Below are 15,220 nucleotides of genomic sequence, written 5' to 3' on the forward strand. Positions count from 1 at the left end.
GAATTGAATTTCTTTAGAAACAGTGTAATCTGTTGTAATTAGCTGTATACTAATTGTTCATCATACACTTTGATTAAGGCCTGCTGGGTTTCCAGCAGCTCAGAGTGCTCTGGACAGGCAATGTCTCCACAAAAGCCAAGTTTTACCTGTTTACCCTCCAACGTGGTCTCTCTCTCCCCTAGACCTTCAGCTGGAGTTTAATCCGTATCCTGTGGCATTTGCACCAGAGGAGTGCAGTGATGCTGCAATGCTGAACTCAGGTCCCAAGAAACTGTGACTGCTCCACATAAGGCATGGAAAAAGCTCAGAAATCAGAAGGCAACTGGGTCACCAGTGCAGCAGCTCCCACTAAACAGCCTGAGTCTCTGTGAACATTCACCTTCCACCTTCTCATCTTTGCTGCAGTGTGTGTTAACTCTCTTGTTACATTCCAGTTTAAGAGGAAGCAAGGATGTAGACTCCCAAGTCTAAATCATTAACCAAGGTAATAGCATGGGGTTGGGATAGCAACTACAACCATGATAGCCTTAAAAAGGTTCTTGTCTCAAAACTTAGCAGCATGCTGTCACAGACTGAGTGAATGTGTTCATTAGAGATGTGAAAATTTCTCATTACTCTTATTAGGAAAGTCACTTGAAACAAACGTGAATGGGCAATGACTAACTGTACATCTCTTATTTATTTGACATTTTGTTCTATGACTCATTTAAGTACAGGGTGCTTACCTGAAAACCACTGAAGAAAGCTGTTGTTTCACATAAAAGAGCTGTGTGGTATTATGTACTCAGAACAAAACCAAACAGGTTTTCAGTATCTCAGCTCAGAGATTTAGGACTGGACCTGAAGTTAACAAGCACCATTTATGTTATTTTTTGTCTCATTTGCCAATAATAATGGGGGTCACTATTCTTTGATCTTGCTAGAAAATTATTATATGTTTTTCAATGAAAACTTGAATATTACAGTGGTACAGATGAGACATACACAGAGCAATTAAGGTAAAGTGTGATCAACAGAGAATATGAAACAGAAAACAAGAAAACTACTGGACAGAAGGTCTTTAATCCTGCAAAGCAGTACATATACCCGTGTTTTTGCTCACTTAATGACTTTTGCTGAAGTTGCTTTTGCATCAGCAAGCACTGATTGGGGAGTAGTATGAGATCTTGGTACATGAACTTTCAGTAAAAATCTCCTGTCTTTGAAGTTTTATCCCTAACTTTAAAGCTGCCACAGATTTGCATTTGAAGAAAGGTGGTGTCAGACTTGACTCTTCTACTGCTTCACACCAGGAGACAATGAACTGTGCATGTACGGTAGGATGGGAGTGCAGTTCAGGTTGTGCTTCACAGACAAACGAAGCCATGACTTCAAAAAGTATTGCTCAGTCACATACAAAACCACAGATTTCAAGCTGCTACAACACCGCTAAATTGTAGGGTTTAAATTTGTCTAATGGAACCGAGGTTATCCAATTCTGAAAAAAAATGAACATTAGAATGAAGAAATGGTCTCACAGCTGTCATTTGCCATTCACCAATCACCATGAGCCTATCATCTTGAGCTTTACAGAGAAAGATTGTTTAGTGTGCAGAACCTCTTATTCCAAATTAAAAGAAACCTGTGACTAGGTACCCTTCCCAGGTACCACACAGCATTGTGCAAGATCCCATTTCATCACATATTCCCCACATCCAACAGGACAGGACATAGCTACAGTTGGTTGTCAGACTTGTACACTGTCAAGTGCTGCGGGGTTAAAAAAGATCTTGCAAAGAGTGAGGGCTGTATGTTTTGGAAACTCGGTTCCTCTCCTTTGAAATAAAGTCTTGAGGTTTGCTGGATGTCAGGCTCCTTGCCCTCCATTATTCTGTTTCCCTGGCTGTGAGAAAACTTTAAGATGGGTGATAAGTGAAAAACCTTGACTGCAATTTTGTTTCTGGTATTCATTCTTTATGCTGCTCCTGAGGAATAGAGTTAACATTACAGAAGTTTGTTTCATGTTAAACACTAGGGGTTTGTCAGGGGTCCTAAGGTGAAGCTATACTTTTTATTTCACTTGCAAAACTCTGGCTGAAAAAAATGATATTCCAACTGCCTCTCTTGCCACCTGCAGCTCCTTTATAAAGGGACTTGGAGGGCCCAATGGGAACCCCATCTTCCTCTGTCACTCACTCAGTGACTAATTCCCAGCTACTCAGCAGGTCTACAAGCAACACTGACACAGGGCCCCAGCCTTGCCATGCAGCCACCAACAACTGTTTGCAAAACACTCTGAGCAAAGCCATCACAGGAACGGGCACAGACCATCCACCTGCTTTTGCTGGCAACCAGCTGAGTCATGGCAGCTATAGCAGGGACTACTTCTCAAGGATCTACAGGCTTCATTAGACACCAGTGGCAGCCTGTGAATGAATGCACTCTCCCTTTGGGTTCTGACCACAGCTCCAGGTGAGCTCTGCAGTGCTGGGTGAAGGGAGGGCTCAGGAACTTTCTGGAAAGCAGTTTCCTCTGTGTAAGAAGTAGCTAAATATGTCATTGCTTAGGTAATGGAAAAGGTAGTCATCACCATTACAGAGCATAACCACTGCCCTTTGCAAGGGGCAGCCACCATGGGCTGTGCTGCTTCAGTAAAGGGATTTAGAAAAGCTCTGTTTTTGTCTCTTTTGAGCTAAAAAAGACAAAAAAAGTCATGTTTGTTTAGCTTGAAGGCATTTCTGGATTCCTTGTTGTTCCGATTTTGCAACTGGGAGATATGGGGAAGGTGTTTGGGTAAATGCCAGAAATGTGGTTTAGTTTGTTGGATTTTTTTTCAGTACTGATACATTTTTCTAGAGGAAAACAGTAGATATGAAAACTAGGAAACATTTCAAATAATCATTTCTGTTTCAGTTTCACAGCTATGAAGTACAGATAAAACTATTTAAGGATCCAACCCCTACCATTCTATCATTCTGTGATTCTATGATTTGGCTGATAACATTTGAAAATGCAAGCTCTATGAGACAATTTTATTGACTTACTGTATTTTACTGCTATGAATGTTCTTGAGAAAGATTATTCCATTCTGCACAGCAAAGAAACATTTTCTAAAAGACATCAATAAAAGTGAACCATTGAAGCTTGCATTGTCCAAATTACAAAGGCTGTTATCCATTGGGATAAGAGATGAACACAAAAATAGCACGTTTCTAAATGTCCCTGTGTTTTGTCTCTATAGTTAATCAGTTAGCAGTTCTTTAAAAAGCAATGGAAAAGTTAATGAGGTGTACAGTCTTTAGAATCACAGAATGATTCGGGTTGGAAGAGACCTTTACAGGCCACCTAAGCCAACTCACTGTCGTGGGCAGCAACACCTTCCACTAGACCATGGTGCTCAAAGCCACATCCAGCCTGCCCTTGAATACTTCCAGGGATGGAGCATCTCCCACTTTCCTCACCACCTTCATGGTAAAAAAAAAAAAAGTCTCCATTATGTCCACCATAAACCTCCCCCTTTTCAGTTTGAAACCATTGCCCCTTGTCCTGCCACTGCAGGCCCTGGTATAAGTCTCTCTCCATCTTTCTCATAAGTTCCCTTTATATATTGAAAGGCTGCAATACAGACAGCCTGCTCTTCCCCAGGCTGAACATTCCAAACTCTCTCAGCCTCCGCTGGACTTTCTCCAACAGCTCCATGTGGTGCCTCAGAGCTGGAGGTAGCACTGCAGGGAGATCTCACCAGAGCGAAGCAGAGATGGAGAAATTCCTCCCTAGACCTGCTGGCCATGCTGCTTCAGATGCAGCCTGAGATATGGTTGCCAATTTTGGGCTGCAAGCCCACATTGCTGGGTCATGGCCTGTTTTTCATTTCCTTGTACCTTCAGGTCCCTCTTGGCAGGGCTGCTCTTGATCCTGTCATCCCTCAACCTGTACTGACATTTTGGATTGCCTCAGCCCAGGTGTAGGACCTTGCACTTGCCCTTGCCCATGAACTTAGTTAACATGAAGCCTCCTTTTCACTGAGCACATGCAAGCTGATAATGAAAATTTTTTGTGAACACCTGCATCTCCAAAATGCTGTCTCTCAGTGCTGAGCATCACGAAAAATATTGTGAGGGCTGCAAGGTGACACAGCCTCCTGGGAGTTTTGATTCATTCTGAACACCTGTTAGTCTCCAAATTCAGATGACAGTGCTGGTTCCTTGGGTGCTAAGCCAGTACAGTGGTGGGAACATCCCAAGGCCATTTCTCCCCCTGCACCTTCTGTGCTTTCGTGGGCCAAAATGTGGGCACACAATTATGCTATTTTTCATGGAGATATCTGTGCCAAATAAGCATGTATTTTTTTCAGGATATTCAGTATGCACTATAATAAAAATATATGATACTTGAAACAGGATGCATCTTGGACATTTATCAAAATCAAAGCAGAATGTTGCAGCCAAAGATATTATCGCCTATTAAACAACTAATTTAAAAACATGAATAAATCAAAAGAGCTGTCAGGCACTGCAGTCCTACTTTATTCTGCCTAAAAGCTTTAGGACTTTTTTATCCAACTACAATGTCTGGCTTAATGAAAACATAATGCCTTTACCTTTAATCTCTGTGATGTCTGAGTCCTTAGTCAATCACAGCCTGAGCAAAACACCAAGAGCACACGGAAGGCCACATGCAAAGTAGTTTCATTTGTTCATGGAAATCTGAAGATTTAAACAAATTCCAACTCTTTCTCAAGGACAGCACACATTGTAGCACAACTTTCAAGTAGGATGATTATTTCTGGAAGAGTCTTTCCTTCATAAAGCTTGGGTTTCTAACCACTATGTTTTGTAACAACAAACCATACCTCTCAAACAACACTTCTAGCAGAACAATCCCACAGTTTAGGCTTCACAGCCAGTGCTTGTCAGGAAATTCTCTTCACCTCAGGGAAGAAGAGTCACTAATAGGCTAATTGTGAATCTGCATCACTTTATTCAGTGCCCAATTCAGCAATTTATAGAGGTCAGATGTTGAAAACTGTGCCTATTTCTTCATTCAAGTAAAAAATTCCACACAGTGAGATTAGCACCAATAAATTCCATACAAAACACATTTGCTGGACAAAGCTCAAAGAACCGATCTAACCCATCACTTACCCCTAAGCCTCCCTTACTCCCTCATGGCAGAGCAGGATGAACTTGCTGGCCTAGCAGAAAACCCCTTGCCCTGGTCACCTGATGCAACTGGGGCCAGGGAGACCCCATGGATGGATCCACCATGGGACTGGCTCTCCCACAGCTCTGCCAGTAAAAAGCGGCCTCCCTGATCATGTACCTTCTCCCCACACACAACCAGGGTCTCAAGTACCTCTCTAGCAATTTTTTTTCCATTCTCCATCCCCTGCTTCCTCTAGCAACCTTGGAAAGCAGGTGCCAAGCTGAGCAAGCAGAGTGATGGGGCACTTGGGAATTGTCAAGTGCTGGCTCTCACAGCCCCTGTTTTACATTTAGCACAGGAACAATGTGAGTTACTTTTCCTAATCACATTGGAAAGTGGAGGTCCAAACTTCAGACCTGGTTTCATTCCAAGCTTAGGCATGAAATTAAGAACTGTACAAAGCTATTGAAGAGGGCTTTGACAATGAAAAGTTGGTTTTAAAACTACTTTCCTACAGAGCAGATATTTTCCCGTGTCTGGTGAGACCTCCTTGCCTGCAAAGACTGCTCTCCTCAATGTATGGGCTCCATGTGGAGAACGTTCATCACATTTTCAAACCCAATTTGATAACACTTTTTACATTGAAGGTGTCATTTCCCTCACATGCAGCACTAAATGAAGTCAAGGGGACATTGCAGAACATGGAAAATGCAGAAAGAAAACATACAGCATCCAAACTTACAGTCAGTATTGCTTAATTAAGGATTACAGTGCAGCTACATCAGGTCAAGGCTCAAGCTACAGTTCAAACTGCTACAGTTTTCATAGTTTTCATCTGTCTTTTTCAAAAAGGTGGCTCCATAATAGGATAAATATTTCTTGTTTATTCTGTTCAAAGTGCTTATGAAAGCAGCTTATAGAGCCTGAATGTCTCACAGAGTCATCATGAACATTTTCAATCCAAAGCACAAAATTTATTTCTCTGTTCTTTTCCTGACTGATTAATGACAAGAAAACAGATGGTGTTTGCTCATTTGTCACATTAAACTAAACCCCAAAACAATCACACACAAAACACTCCTCCCGAATGATTTGGAAGGTTCATCTTAACATCACTCTCAGGAAGCTCTAATTACCCACCCAGTGACTTTTTGGTCTCTTGCCCACAGCTACTCATTCCTTCTGTCTCTTCTTTGTCCCTTAAATGCCACCACAGACTGGCTGCCTTAACTCAACTGCTCCTTGATTTCCTCCTGATCCCACTATTAGTCTCTAATTGCAAACAGCAAAGTTTCAGCCATCCTCCATCCCACCAGTGGTTCTCTGGACAGCGAGAAGAGGAGAGGAGAGGAGAGGAGAGGAGAGGAGAGGAGAGGAGAGGAGAGGAGAGGAGAGGAGAGGAGAGGAGAGGAGAGGAGAGGAGAGGAGAGGAGAGGCTTGAGATGTAGTTCCACTGGTTTCATTTGATTAACAGGAAAGACATGATTAAATACTTTGGTGGATTTTAGCCAGAAAATTAAATTCTACAAAAGCATAAGCACTCTTATCACTTATATGAACATATTCATTAAACTTCCCAGTAAAACTTGCTGTTACTAACATTCTACTAAATGTCATATAGGCAATAGCATATTACTCATAACTGGTACTTCCTTAAATTTAAATTAATTAATGTAAACATTCAATTTCTATTAGTGCAGCACTTTCAAAAAAGAAAACCATAAAAATACCATCTAAGCAATCACATGAGTCAATGCAGGTATGCCTGAAGATCCTACAAGACTTATATATGATCCACAGCTTTCCATAGGAAGAGATCCACTGTTAAGTTTTGTCATAGGTGTGGGTAAGTGGGTGAGGGAAGGGAAGGGAAGGGAAGGGAAGGGAAGGGAAGGGAAGGGAAGGGAAGGGAAGGGAAGGGAAGGGAAGGGAAGGGAAGGGAAGGGAAGGGAAGGGAAGGGAAGGGAAGGGAAGGGAAGGGAAGGGAAGGGAAGGGAAGGGAAGGGAAGGGAAGGGAAGGGAAGGGAAGGGAAGGGAAGGGAAGGGAACCCACTCAGTGCCAGAGCCCAGCTTTCCCCCTCATCCAGCACAGCTTGGAGGGAAAGTTTCTTAGATGGCTGATCAAAGTACATCTGACAACTACACAGTGAGTGCAACTAGAGAAACCAACTTTTGGCTCAGAGCAAAAAGCACACGTTTTCAAAGGAATGTATAAAAATGTATTTACAACAAACAAAAAACAACAAGAGCCACTACATTATGTATCAGGTCTTTATCCCCAAAAACTTCCTCCTTATCCAATAGAATCAGGAAGAACAAGCCATAGATGAAAAATTATTGTCATATTATTTGATAAATTACTGAAAGGAGTTCAATAAGGAGATAGAAAATACTCTAAGGACTCACAGTAGTAATATGCAAATAGGCATAAAAGAGCTCACTAAAATGTGCTCAGGTTTTGTGCTTCTCTTTGTGGCACTTAATAAACATCCAGAGATTACTCATGTATCTAAAAAGTTTTAAATTTCCACGTCATTTATACAGAAGACATTATAAGTTTAAACTGTTAAGTATATAAACATAACCTTTTATATCTGACTCTTTAAGTAAATGTGTTTTATAGGCAATAACAGAACATATTCTCTCATAAAAATTAAAACAATTCTCGCAAAATAGGATTTCTAAAATATCAAATATGATGAAGCATTCTGCTGTAAATACGCCTTTTCCAAATGCAAGTGCAAAAAAAAATCATTGGCACAAGATCAATCACATTTCTGACAAGAGATTCTTATCTTACCCCATTCTATATGTTTCAATTCCTTAACATAACACTAGAATTTAATTCTGGAGGCAATCTTTGTGGCCACAGTATATTTGCATTTCACAACAATGGTTCTTCACTGGGGCATTCACCATGATTCTGCTCCCTGGCTGTGACTTACTTTGCTGCTTGTGAGTCACTTTGTTTTTTGATAGCTAAATCACCACCTTTTTTATACTTCTCAGCAAAATAATCAGAGTCAAAGCTTACAGACAAATCTGGAGGACTCGCATAAACGTTTCCATTAACTATTATGACTTTATGGATCCTTTGTTTGACTCCTTTTGATTGCCACTTTGGTGTTGGTGATGGCTCCAAAGGGTTTATTCCTTCATATAATCCTTCTCCTGTTTCCAAAGTAATTACATACTTATGCCAAGGACAAACAATACATGCTTGACCATCAATATCCTGAAAGAAGAAGAAGAAAAAATATCAAGTTATCAATTTCTGGTTCTTTTTCTGGAAGAATCTCTAGGACAAAATACTTGTTTGGTGATTTAGCTGTCTGTCTGTCTGCTGTTTTACATGTACAACCACTTCTTTTGATGTTATGTTCAGATAAAAGTATTTTTAAAAATGCACAAGAGTTTTCACATGACTGCATGCTGCAGAGTGATTTTTATTATACTCACCTCTATTTCTCCAAGACACAAAGGGCCACCTTCATCTGAAACATGGCAGAACACACTATTAGTTTATACAACATAGCTTATGCTTAATTGCTGCAACATTGAGATCATATGTACAAATATCTTACGATAGCAGCGAGAGTCCATAGCATGAAATTTCCCTTTGTGGTAGAAAACAACAACTTCTCTGCCATTGACTTTGGCTGTTATTCTTTGGGACTTCTTTATGTCATCCTCTTTGCCAAGTAATATAAGACCATCTGGCTCCATTTCAGCTGTTCCTGTGCCGGAGCTTTGCAAATCCACATCCTTCAAACACACACAAAAAAAAAAATCCACTTACACAGCAGTTTGGATTTCTATGTGTAGAATGGATGCCTCAGTTACAGAGAAAACCCTGACCCATTGAACACGTGAGATGACAGGAGAAGTTTTTGTAAAGGACTATCAACATGCAGATGAAGCAAAGCACAGGAGTTTGGTGATAAAAGTTTGGCCAACATGTTCACTAACAGAACCAGGATTAGGAAAACCAGCTGTTGCAAACCTGATACCTGAGGCTGAACAAAGATAAATTCTCAATCACTATTCATTTACTCTGCAGTTTAATTGCCACCTCCCCTCTAAACTTATATGCAAACAAATACAAGGACTAAATGTAAAATATTACATAACTTAGCTATGCAATGAGCAACATTTACAGGTAAATCCAGTGCTCTTTAAATGATATTATGGGTAGACATATAAACATCTAAGTTGATAAAAAATTTCATCTGCAAAAGGGAAAAAAAAGAAAGTTATTGAGAAGCTGTATTCAACCTGGCCTTTTTATCAAATGTGTCTACTTTTTTCCCTCCTCTTACATATTTCAAAACTCTAATAGACTCTCCCTCTCCCAGCAGAGGACAGAAGTAGTTCTACAAAAAAAACCTTGCCTTCCTATCAAATTTGCTGGCAGTGAGTTACTGTGTTCCAGTCCCCTCCAAATTCCCCATACAACCCTACTACCCTTACTTCCTTGGAAAAACAGGGTGAAAACAGTCATTTGTACAAGCTGAGAGCAAAGGGGAACAGGGAGTTGCTGCTGCAGGGGTTGCAGAGCCACACCATACCTTCGGTCCATGCCAGATCGCAATGGAGATGAGAAAGCAGAGAAAGAAATGGAGGCTCAGAATAATGAGGTCTAGCATTGCCCCTCGTCACTGTGCCTATTGCAACCGTCCTGCCTCGTTCACATATGCTAGGGCGTGCATCATGGCCTCTTATTACGTGCAAACTGGAGGCCACAGGGCCAGCCCCTATAGCATCAGAGGCAGGACATGTGGAGGCTTAGCACGGCAGGAGCCAGCTCTGCTCAGGCTGATAAGGAGCAGGGACAAGCTGAAGCTGGGCTGATAACAGAATAAGAGAGGTTCCGGTTCCTTCTGCCCTGTGAGCCTGTGCCACCACTGCCTTTGCCAAGCAACACACTGGATTGAAACCCTGCTCAGAGCCACAGGTCACGTTGTGTGTGTATTTGGGATGAGAAAATGCATGTTTCCTGATAAACTGTTACACTGGGAAGGCTGGTCTAAGTGACAGGGTGATGTTTTCAAGGATGATTTTTATCTGATTTGCACACAATCAACCATAAAGGGTCTCTGTTCTCTGGTTTATGGGAACTTTGACCCAGTCTTATGTAGAAAGTGAAACGTCACTGTTGGGCTCACAGGACTGTCCCATAAGGCATTCACATAAGGCACTCAAACTTATTTTCTTCAGAAAAACAGAAAATAATAACCACAGAACCAGAGTAGGAAATGCCCAGTTTTTCACTATAACCTTTTGGCTGACTCTACCTATAAATTTTACAAATTAGCCAAAATCTTAAAACACAGCAGCCTGCAGTTAGAAGCACTTTTAAGAAGATACCTCTTTAAAAAAATGGTGTATCTGTTGACGGATCCGAAACCGCGAAAAACTTACCTACACAGGAATGCAGATTAGCCAGGCACTTCTTTATTATGCAACGCTGGGAAAACACGGGGGATAGCTCCTCCGTACGTGCTTCGTTGTTAGTTACCATTCTCAGGGTTTTTATACAGCTCAAACAAAAGAATCACATTTGCCAACACAAGCATGCATCAAATGTCCATCTATCAATTTAGCCCTTCACCTTGATTGGTTCCCAACAAACACAAAATTTCCAAGCTCAGTGATTGGTCAAAAAAAGATATCAGTCCCTTTGTTTTAGTAACAACTAAGGTAACAGCCAAGGTAACCTAATGAATACATTCACCAGGATCTCGTAGCTAAGGTAACAGGTCTCTATCAGGTGTGGTATGTAACTCTTGCAGTTTGATCCTTATGTGATTCAAATGAATACCTACCTAATCAATAGGTGTTTGAGTTATTTGCAAGTGCTTAGCTAATTGATTCAGCCATTACTAGGTGATTAACAAGTGCTTAACAAGTGCTTGACTAATTGTGATGATAAATTGTTAACTAAAATAACTGTGTACCTGCAACATATATATATATACACATATATAGAAATAGAGAGTAGAATCTAAGTTCAGGGCTTTTTAAAATTTTTTAGAGGGGAGAAAAAGGGACAGAAGTTGATAGGGACAAATAAAGAAGAGGGTTAGTTCATTCTGTAAATGCTCTCAGTAAAGAAATTTCTTTGTGGAAGAGTGTGAGAGTGGAGATGGAGAGTGGATGCGTTAATTCTGATGAAATTCCTGTGGAAAAACAGTTGTGAAAAGAGCTGAAAAAGCTACTGCTCATTACAGTCAATGATGTTTTGTGTGATAACCAGTATGTTGGTTTCCTTAAGTTAACTATAGTTACTGAAAGTTTTTCAAGGACAAGGAACAGGCTACTTAGATGGAGTGTGGAGTCTCCTCTGGAGACATTCAAACCCTCTTGGACAAGTTCCTGTGTGACCTATTCTTTATGGTCCTGCTTTGGCAAGGGTGTTCAACTAGATTATCTCTCGAGGCTCTTTCCAACCCTAAAGATTCTGTGACTCTGTGATTCTGTGATATCAACACACACATGTATGTTCAAATCAGTATAAAAATAACACATGGTACCAAACCTCCAACTCAACTAGTGTTAACATTTCTATAGTCAGCCTGGATTTTCTATACATGAATTATCCAAGCACCCAAGCCTGGCTCAGACTGTCAGCACGTTGCAGATAGCATGTTACAGTCCCCACATGGCACAACTAGCATACGCAATCAGAAGCCAACAGCTTCATTTTACAGCCAAGGCTTGTGTGCTTATCTGCAACCAACTGCAGATCATGAGCTGCCTTGGCACACTGGAGGCCCTCCAGAAGGAAGCACTCAAGGCAAAGCACACTCATCAATATGGTTCTGGGTTTGTTAAACACATGGTGGCCAAAAGCTTTCTTCTGTTACAGAAGGAGGGCATGTAAGGACTCCTTGTCAGGGAAGACCCATGACTAGACTCTCTTACTGCAGGGCTGGCCACCTTCCCATCCATTAAGTGGATGTGTGCCTGCAAATTATGAAAAGCACAAGAGAGGTTTCACCCTACAGTCACCCAGGAGGCAGTGAAAGACCAAAACGAGATGGGAGTTTCTTACAGGAGTTTCCTGAGTTTGGGATAGGACCCAGCATAAAGGAAGGGCAACAGACCTCCGAGGTGGTTTCCGCCCGAGGTTACCTGTTCCACTTCCATCTCAGCCACTGTCTCGGTGCCATCTGGACACCACGGTGTCCAAAACTGGAACCACATGATGGAAGACTTGCTTCTCCTCTCTTTCTTTAAACAGAGTAGCCATGGCTATTGAGTGCGGGTCAGGGGACAGCTGTGCTGGTAAGCATCTCGTGCCCATCAAAAGCACATTAAAATGTTACTGTTTCCACCTGCCTTCCCACAGCCCCTTGGGAAGTACACTCTCCATCACACTCCATGTGAAATAATAACAAGATTTGCTTGCTCCTGTTTTCTTTTTCCAGGCTGAGGATCATGTGAAACCATCCATTCCAACAAGATGTGGAGTACAACAGCCCACATAACCCTCCACAGGCCCCACAACAGAATCCTGAGCTACTGACTACCAGAGCAGCACCTGCCCATGGATGTAAAAATATTTAAATCAAAAGAGGAAAGGTTATGCACATACATACACTTTTAAGTTGTTTTCCTACTAGAATTTTCCAAATGTTTTCTTAAGATTTTGGCCGATTTTGCATCTTCTGAGTCACGCCGCCCGCGCATCCCTGCAGCCAAGTGCCATCTGGTGGGAACGACTGTCGAAGGGATTTGGGAGCAGCAGAAGTATTCGTTTTCCGGCTAGAGACACAACTGGGTTTATGAGTCGTAGTAATTCCCCGCCGTACCCTGCTCTAGCTCCTTTTCACCCTTTGGGGAAAGGGAGAAATGCCACTGCAGCGCGGGGTGCGGACCGGCGTGTCCCGCAGAAACGCCCCGGGACCCCGCAGCTCCCTCGGGTGCGGCGACCGCAGCAAGCGGCGGCGCATCCCCTGCTCGCCCCCCGGTCCGGCCGCTCGCCCTGCCGCTGTCCGGCGGGGGCTGCGCCGCGGGGAGCGCCGAGGCCGCTCGAGGGGGCCGGGGCGGGCGCGAGGAGGTTGCTGAGCAACCGGAGCAAAATGCTCGATGGTGCCGGGCGGTGGAGGGGAAAAAGAATCGCAGGGGAATGATGCCCGCCGGGGATGACAGGTCATGATGACCGCCGAGGGAACGTGTGTGACATTCCTGGGTGGTGCAGAAGAACAGAATCGTAGGCGAAAGATGCTTGCCGGAGATGGTCGTTGTAGGGAGTGAAGATACCCGACAGTCTTGGACGGTGCAGGGGGAGAGAATCGCAAGGGGAAGGCACCTGCCAGGACCGCCCGGTGAGGGAGAGGACTGCCGGGGAATGGTGCCCGACGGTCCTGGGTGGTGAAGGGGATGAGAAGATGCCTGTCGGGGCCGGGCCGGTGCAGACGGAAAGAGTCGGAGGGAGAAGACGCCCGGCGGTGGCCGAGGCGGGGGCGGGGGGCGTGCGATTCACTGTGAGCGCAGCCCACCTGCCAGTGCCGGATGACGGGGAGCCCCTATATATGCCTCCGGGGAGCGCCGGCTGGGCTGAGAGGCACGAGTGGCTGCTGTCGCATGGCTGACGGGGCGGGCGCGATGAAGGAGACGGAGGGGGAGCCCTTCTCCTCCGGCATCAACCTGTCCGCCCGCAGCGTCCCGCCGCCGCTCCCCGGCCCGCGGGCGGCCTGGGCCGGCGCCGTCCTGCTGCTGGCGCTGGTGGGCAACGCGCTGGTGCTGGGGCGGCTGTGCGGCGGGCGGCCGCGCCGGCGGCGGGACCTGCTGGTGGGGCACCTGGCGCTGGCCGACCTGGTGGGCTGCGGGCTGACGCTGCTGCCGCGGCTGGCGGCCGAGCTCCGCGGCGCCGCCGGGCTCTCGGGCCCCGCCGCCTGCAGCCTGCTGCCGCTGCTGCAGCGCTGCGGGCCGCTGGCCTCGGCCCACGGGCTGGTGCTGCTGGCGCTGGAGCGGCGCCGGCCGGCGCTGCCCGCCGGCGGCCTGGCCGCCCTGGGCTGGCTGCTGGCGCCGCTGCTCGCCCTGCCCCACGCCTTCGCCTTCCGCCCGGCCTCGCGCACCGGCGGCCCGCGCTGCCGCAGCGTCTTCGAGGAGCTGCCGCGGTGGCACGACGTGGCCTTCGCCGCCTACGGGGTGGCCACCGGCTTCCTGGCGCCCGCCGGGCTGCTCTGCTGGGCCTGCGCCCGGGGCGCGGCCGGGCCGGGCGCCGCCCGACGGCGGCGACGGCGAGCAGGGGGCGGCGCGGGGCCGCCCCGGCCGCGGGCGCTGCGGCTGCCGATGGTGCTCACCGCCCTCTTCGTGCTGTGCCGCCTGCCTCGCAGCGCCGCGGAGATCGGCCTGGCGTCGGCGCCCCGCGCCGGGGGGCGAGACGCGCTGGCGGCGTTGGGCGTCGTGGCGGCCGCCAGCAGCGCCCTGAACCCCTACGCCTGCCTGCTCCTGCACGGCCGCCGGCCCGCGGCGCGCCGCCTGCGCCGGGGCTTCAGCGGCGCCGAGACGGCGTCTGCCGCCGCCTGCTGCTGCCCGGGGCTGGACGGCCGAGGCTCCCGCGGGGACACGTTCCGCCCCTCGCTCCGCCGCCGCGCCGGCACCGCGGGGTCTTCGGGCGTCTGCGGCGGCTCCGGCGCCCCGGGATCCCCTGGCTCCCCGGGATCCCCTGGCTCCCCGGGTTCCCCCGGCCCCCCGGGCTCCCCCGGGCTGCTGGCGCCCGCAGCGGCAGGGCCTGAGCCGGCTCTGCGGTGATAACCCCTCTCTGGTCCCGGGACGAGGCAGCTGGAAGCGTCGGGGCTGCCGCACGACGGTGCCCACGGTCCTTAACCTTCGCGATCGCGGCGAATGGGGGATATATTTGGTTATTTAGTCGTTTTTTTTTTTTTCCTGGTGTGTTTTCGCCTCACAGTTACCGAGCGGGTAAAATCAGGAGGATGGCTGTTGCTATGCAAACTGCCCAGACGTCGTTTTGATTCAGAGCCTAACTTGTAGTCCTTACAAAACCTGATGAGTCTTTTGGTCATACTTTGTGGATTTCGTGGTATTTCCTTCAGAAATAAAGTCGGTCAGTCAAAGAAACCACTGG

The 15,220-nt window shown here is 46.2% G+C and overlaps 2 protein-coding genes across 3 annotated transcripts; one reads left to right on the forward strand and one right to left on the reverse strand.

Annotated features, from left to right (window-relative positions):
- Positions 1-7,320: 7,320 nt before the first annotated feature.
- On the reverse strand, positions 7,321-12,872 carry RFESD (Rieske Fe-S domain containing). 2 transcript variants are annotated; one of them, XM_062019461.1, is made up of 4 exons: positions 12,726-12,872; positions 8,709-8,889; positions 8,584-8,618; positions 7,321-8,359 (listed from the first exon to the last, which is right to left on the reverse strand). In XM_062019461.1, the coding sequence occupies exons 2-4, from the start codon at positions 8,848-8,850 to the stop codon at positions 8,066-8,068; spliced, it is 471 nt and encodes a 156-aa protein (XP_061875445.1). In that variant the 5' UTR covers positions 8,851-8,889; positions 12,726-12,872; the 3' UTR covers positions 7,321-8,065. The 2 variants fall into 2 exon arrangements, with proteins under 2 accessions (XP_061875445.1, XP_010199889.1); XM_010201587.2 differs by lacking the exon at positions 12,726-12,872 and adding an exon at positions 9,693-12,697.
- On the forward strand, positions 11,782-14,886 carry GPR150 (G protein-coupled receptor 150). Its single transcript, XM_062017617.1, has 2 exons — positions 11,782-12,411; positions 12,555-14,886. Exon 2 carries the CDS (start codon positions 13,642-13,644, stop codon positions 14,884-14,886), a length of 1,245 nt encoding a protein of 414 aa, XP_061873601.1. The 5' UTR covers positions 11,782-12,411; positions 12,555-13,641.
- The last annotated feature ends 334 nt before the right edge of the window (positions 14,887-15,220 follow it).

Source organism: Colius striatus, chromosome Z, assembly GCF_028858725.1.
Source record: "Colius striatus isolate bColStr4 chromosome Z, bColStr4.1.hap1, whole genome shotgun sequence".
NCBI classification, from domain to species: Eukaryota; Metazoa; Chordata; class Aves; order Coliiformes; family Coliidae; genus Colius; species Colius striatus.

Coding starts and splice junctions, on each gene's coding strand:
- RFESD (XM_010201587.2), bottom strand. CDS start 9,770: ATGCTAGACCTCATTATTCTGAGCCTCCATTTCTTTCTCTGCTTTCTC. Junction 8,890..9,692: donor CGATCTGGCATGGACCGAAG/GTATGGTGTGGC, acceptor GTGTGTTTGAAG/GATGTGGATTTGCAAAGCTC. Junction 8,619..8,708: donor TATGGACTCTCGCTGCTATC/GTAAGATATTTG, acceptor GCCATGTTTCAG/ATGAAGGTGGCCCTTTGTGT.
- GPR150 (XM_062017617.1), top strand. CDS start 13,642: ATGACGGGGAGCCCCTATATATGCCTCCGGGGAGCGCCGGCTGGGCTG.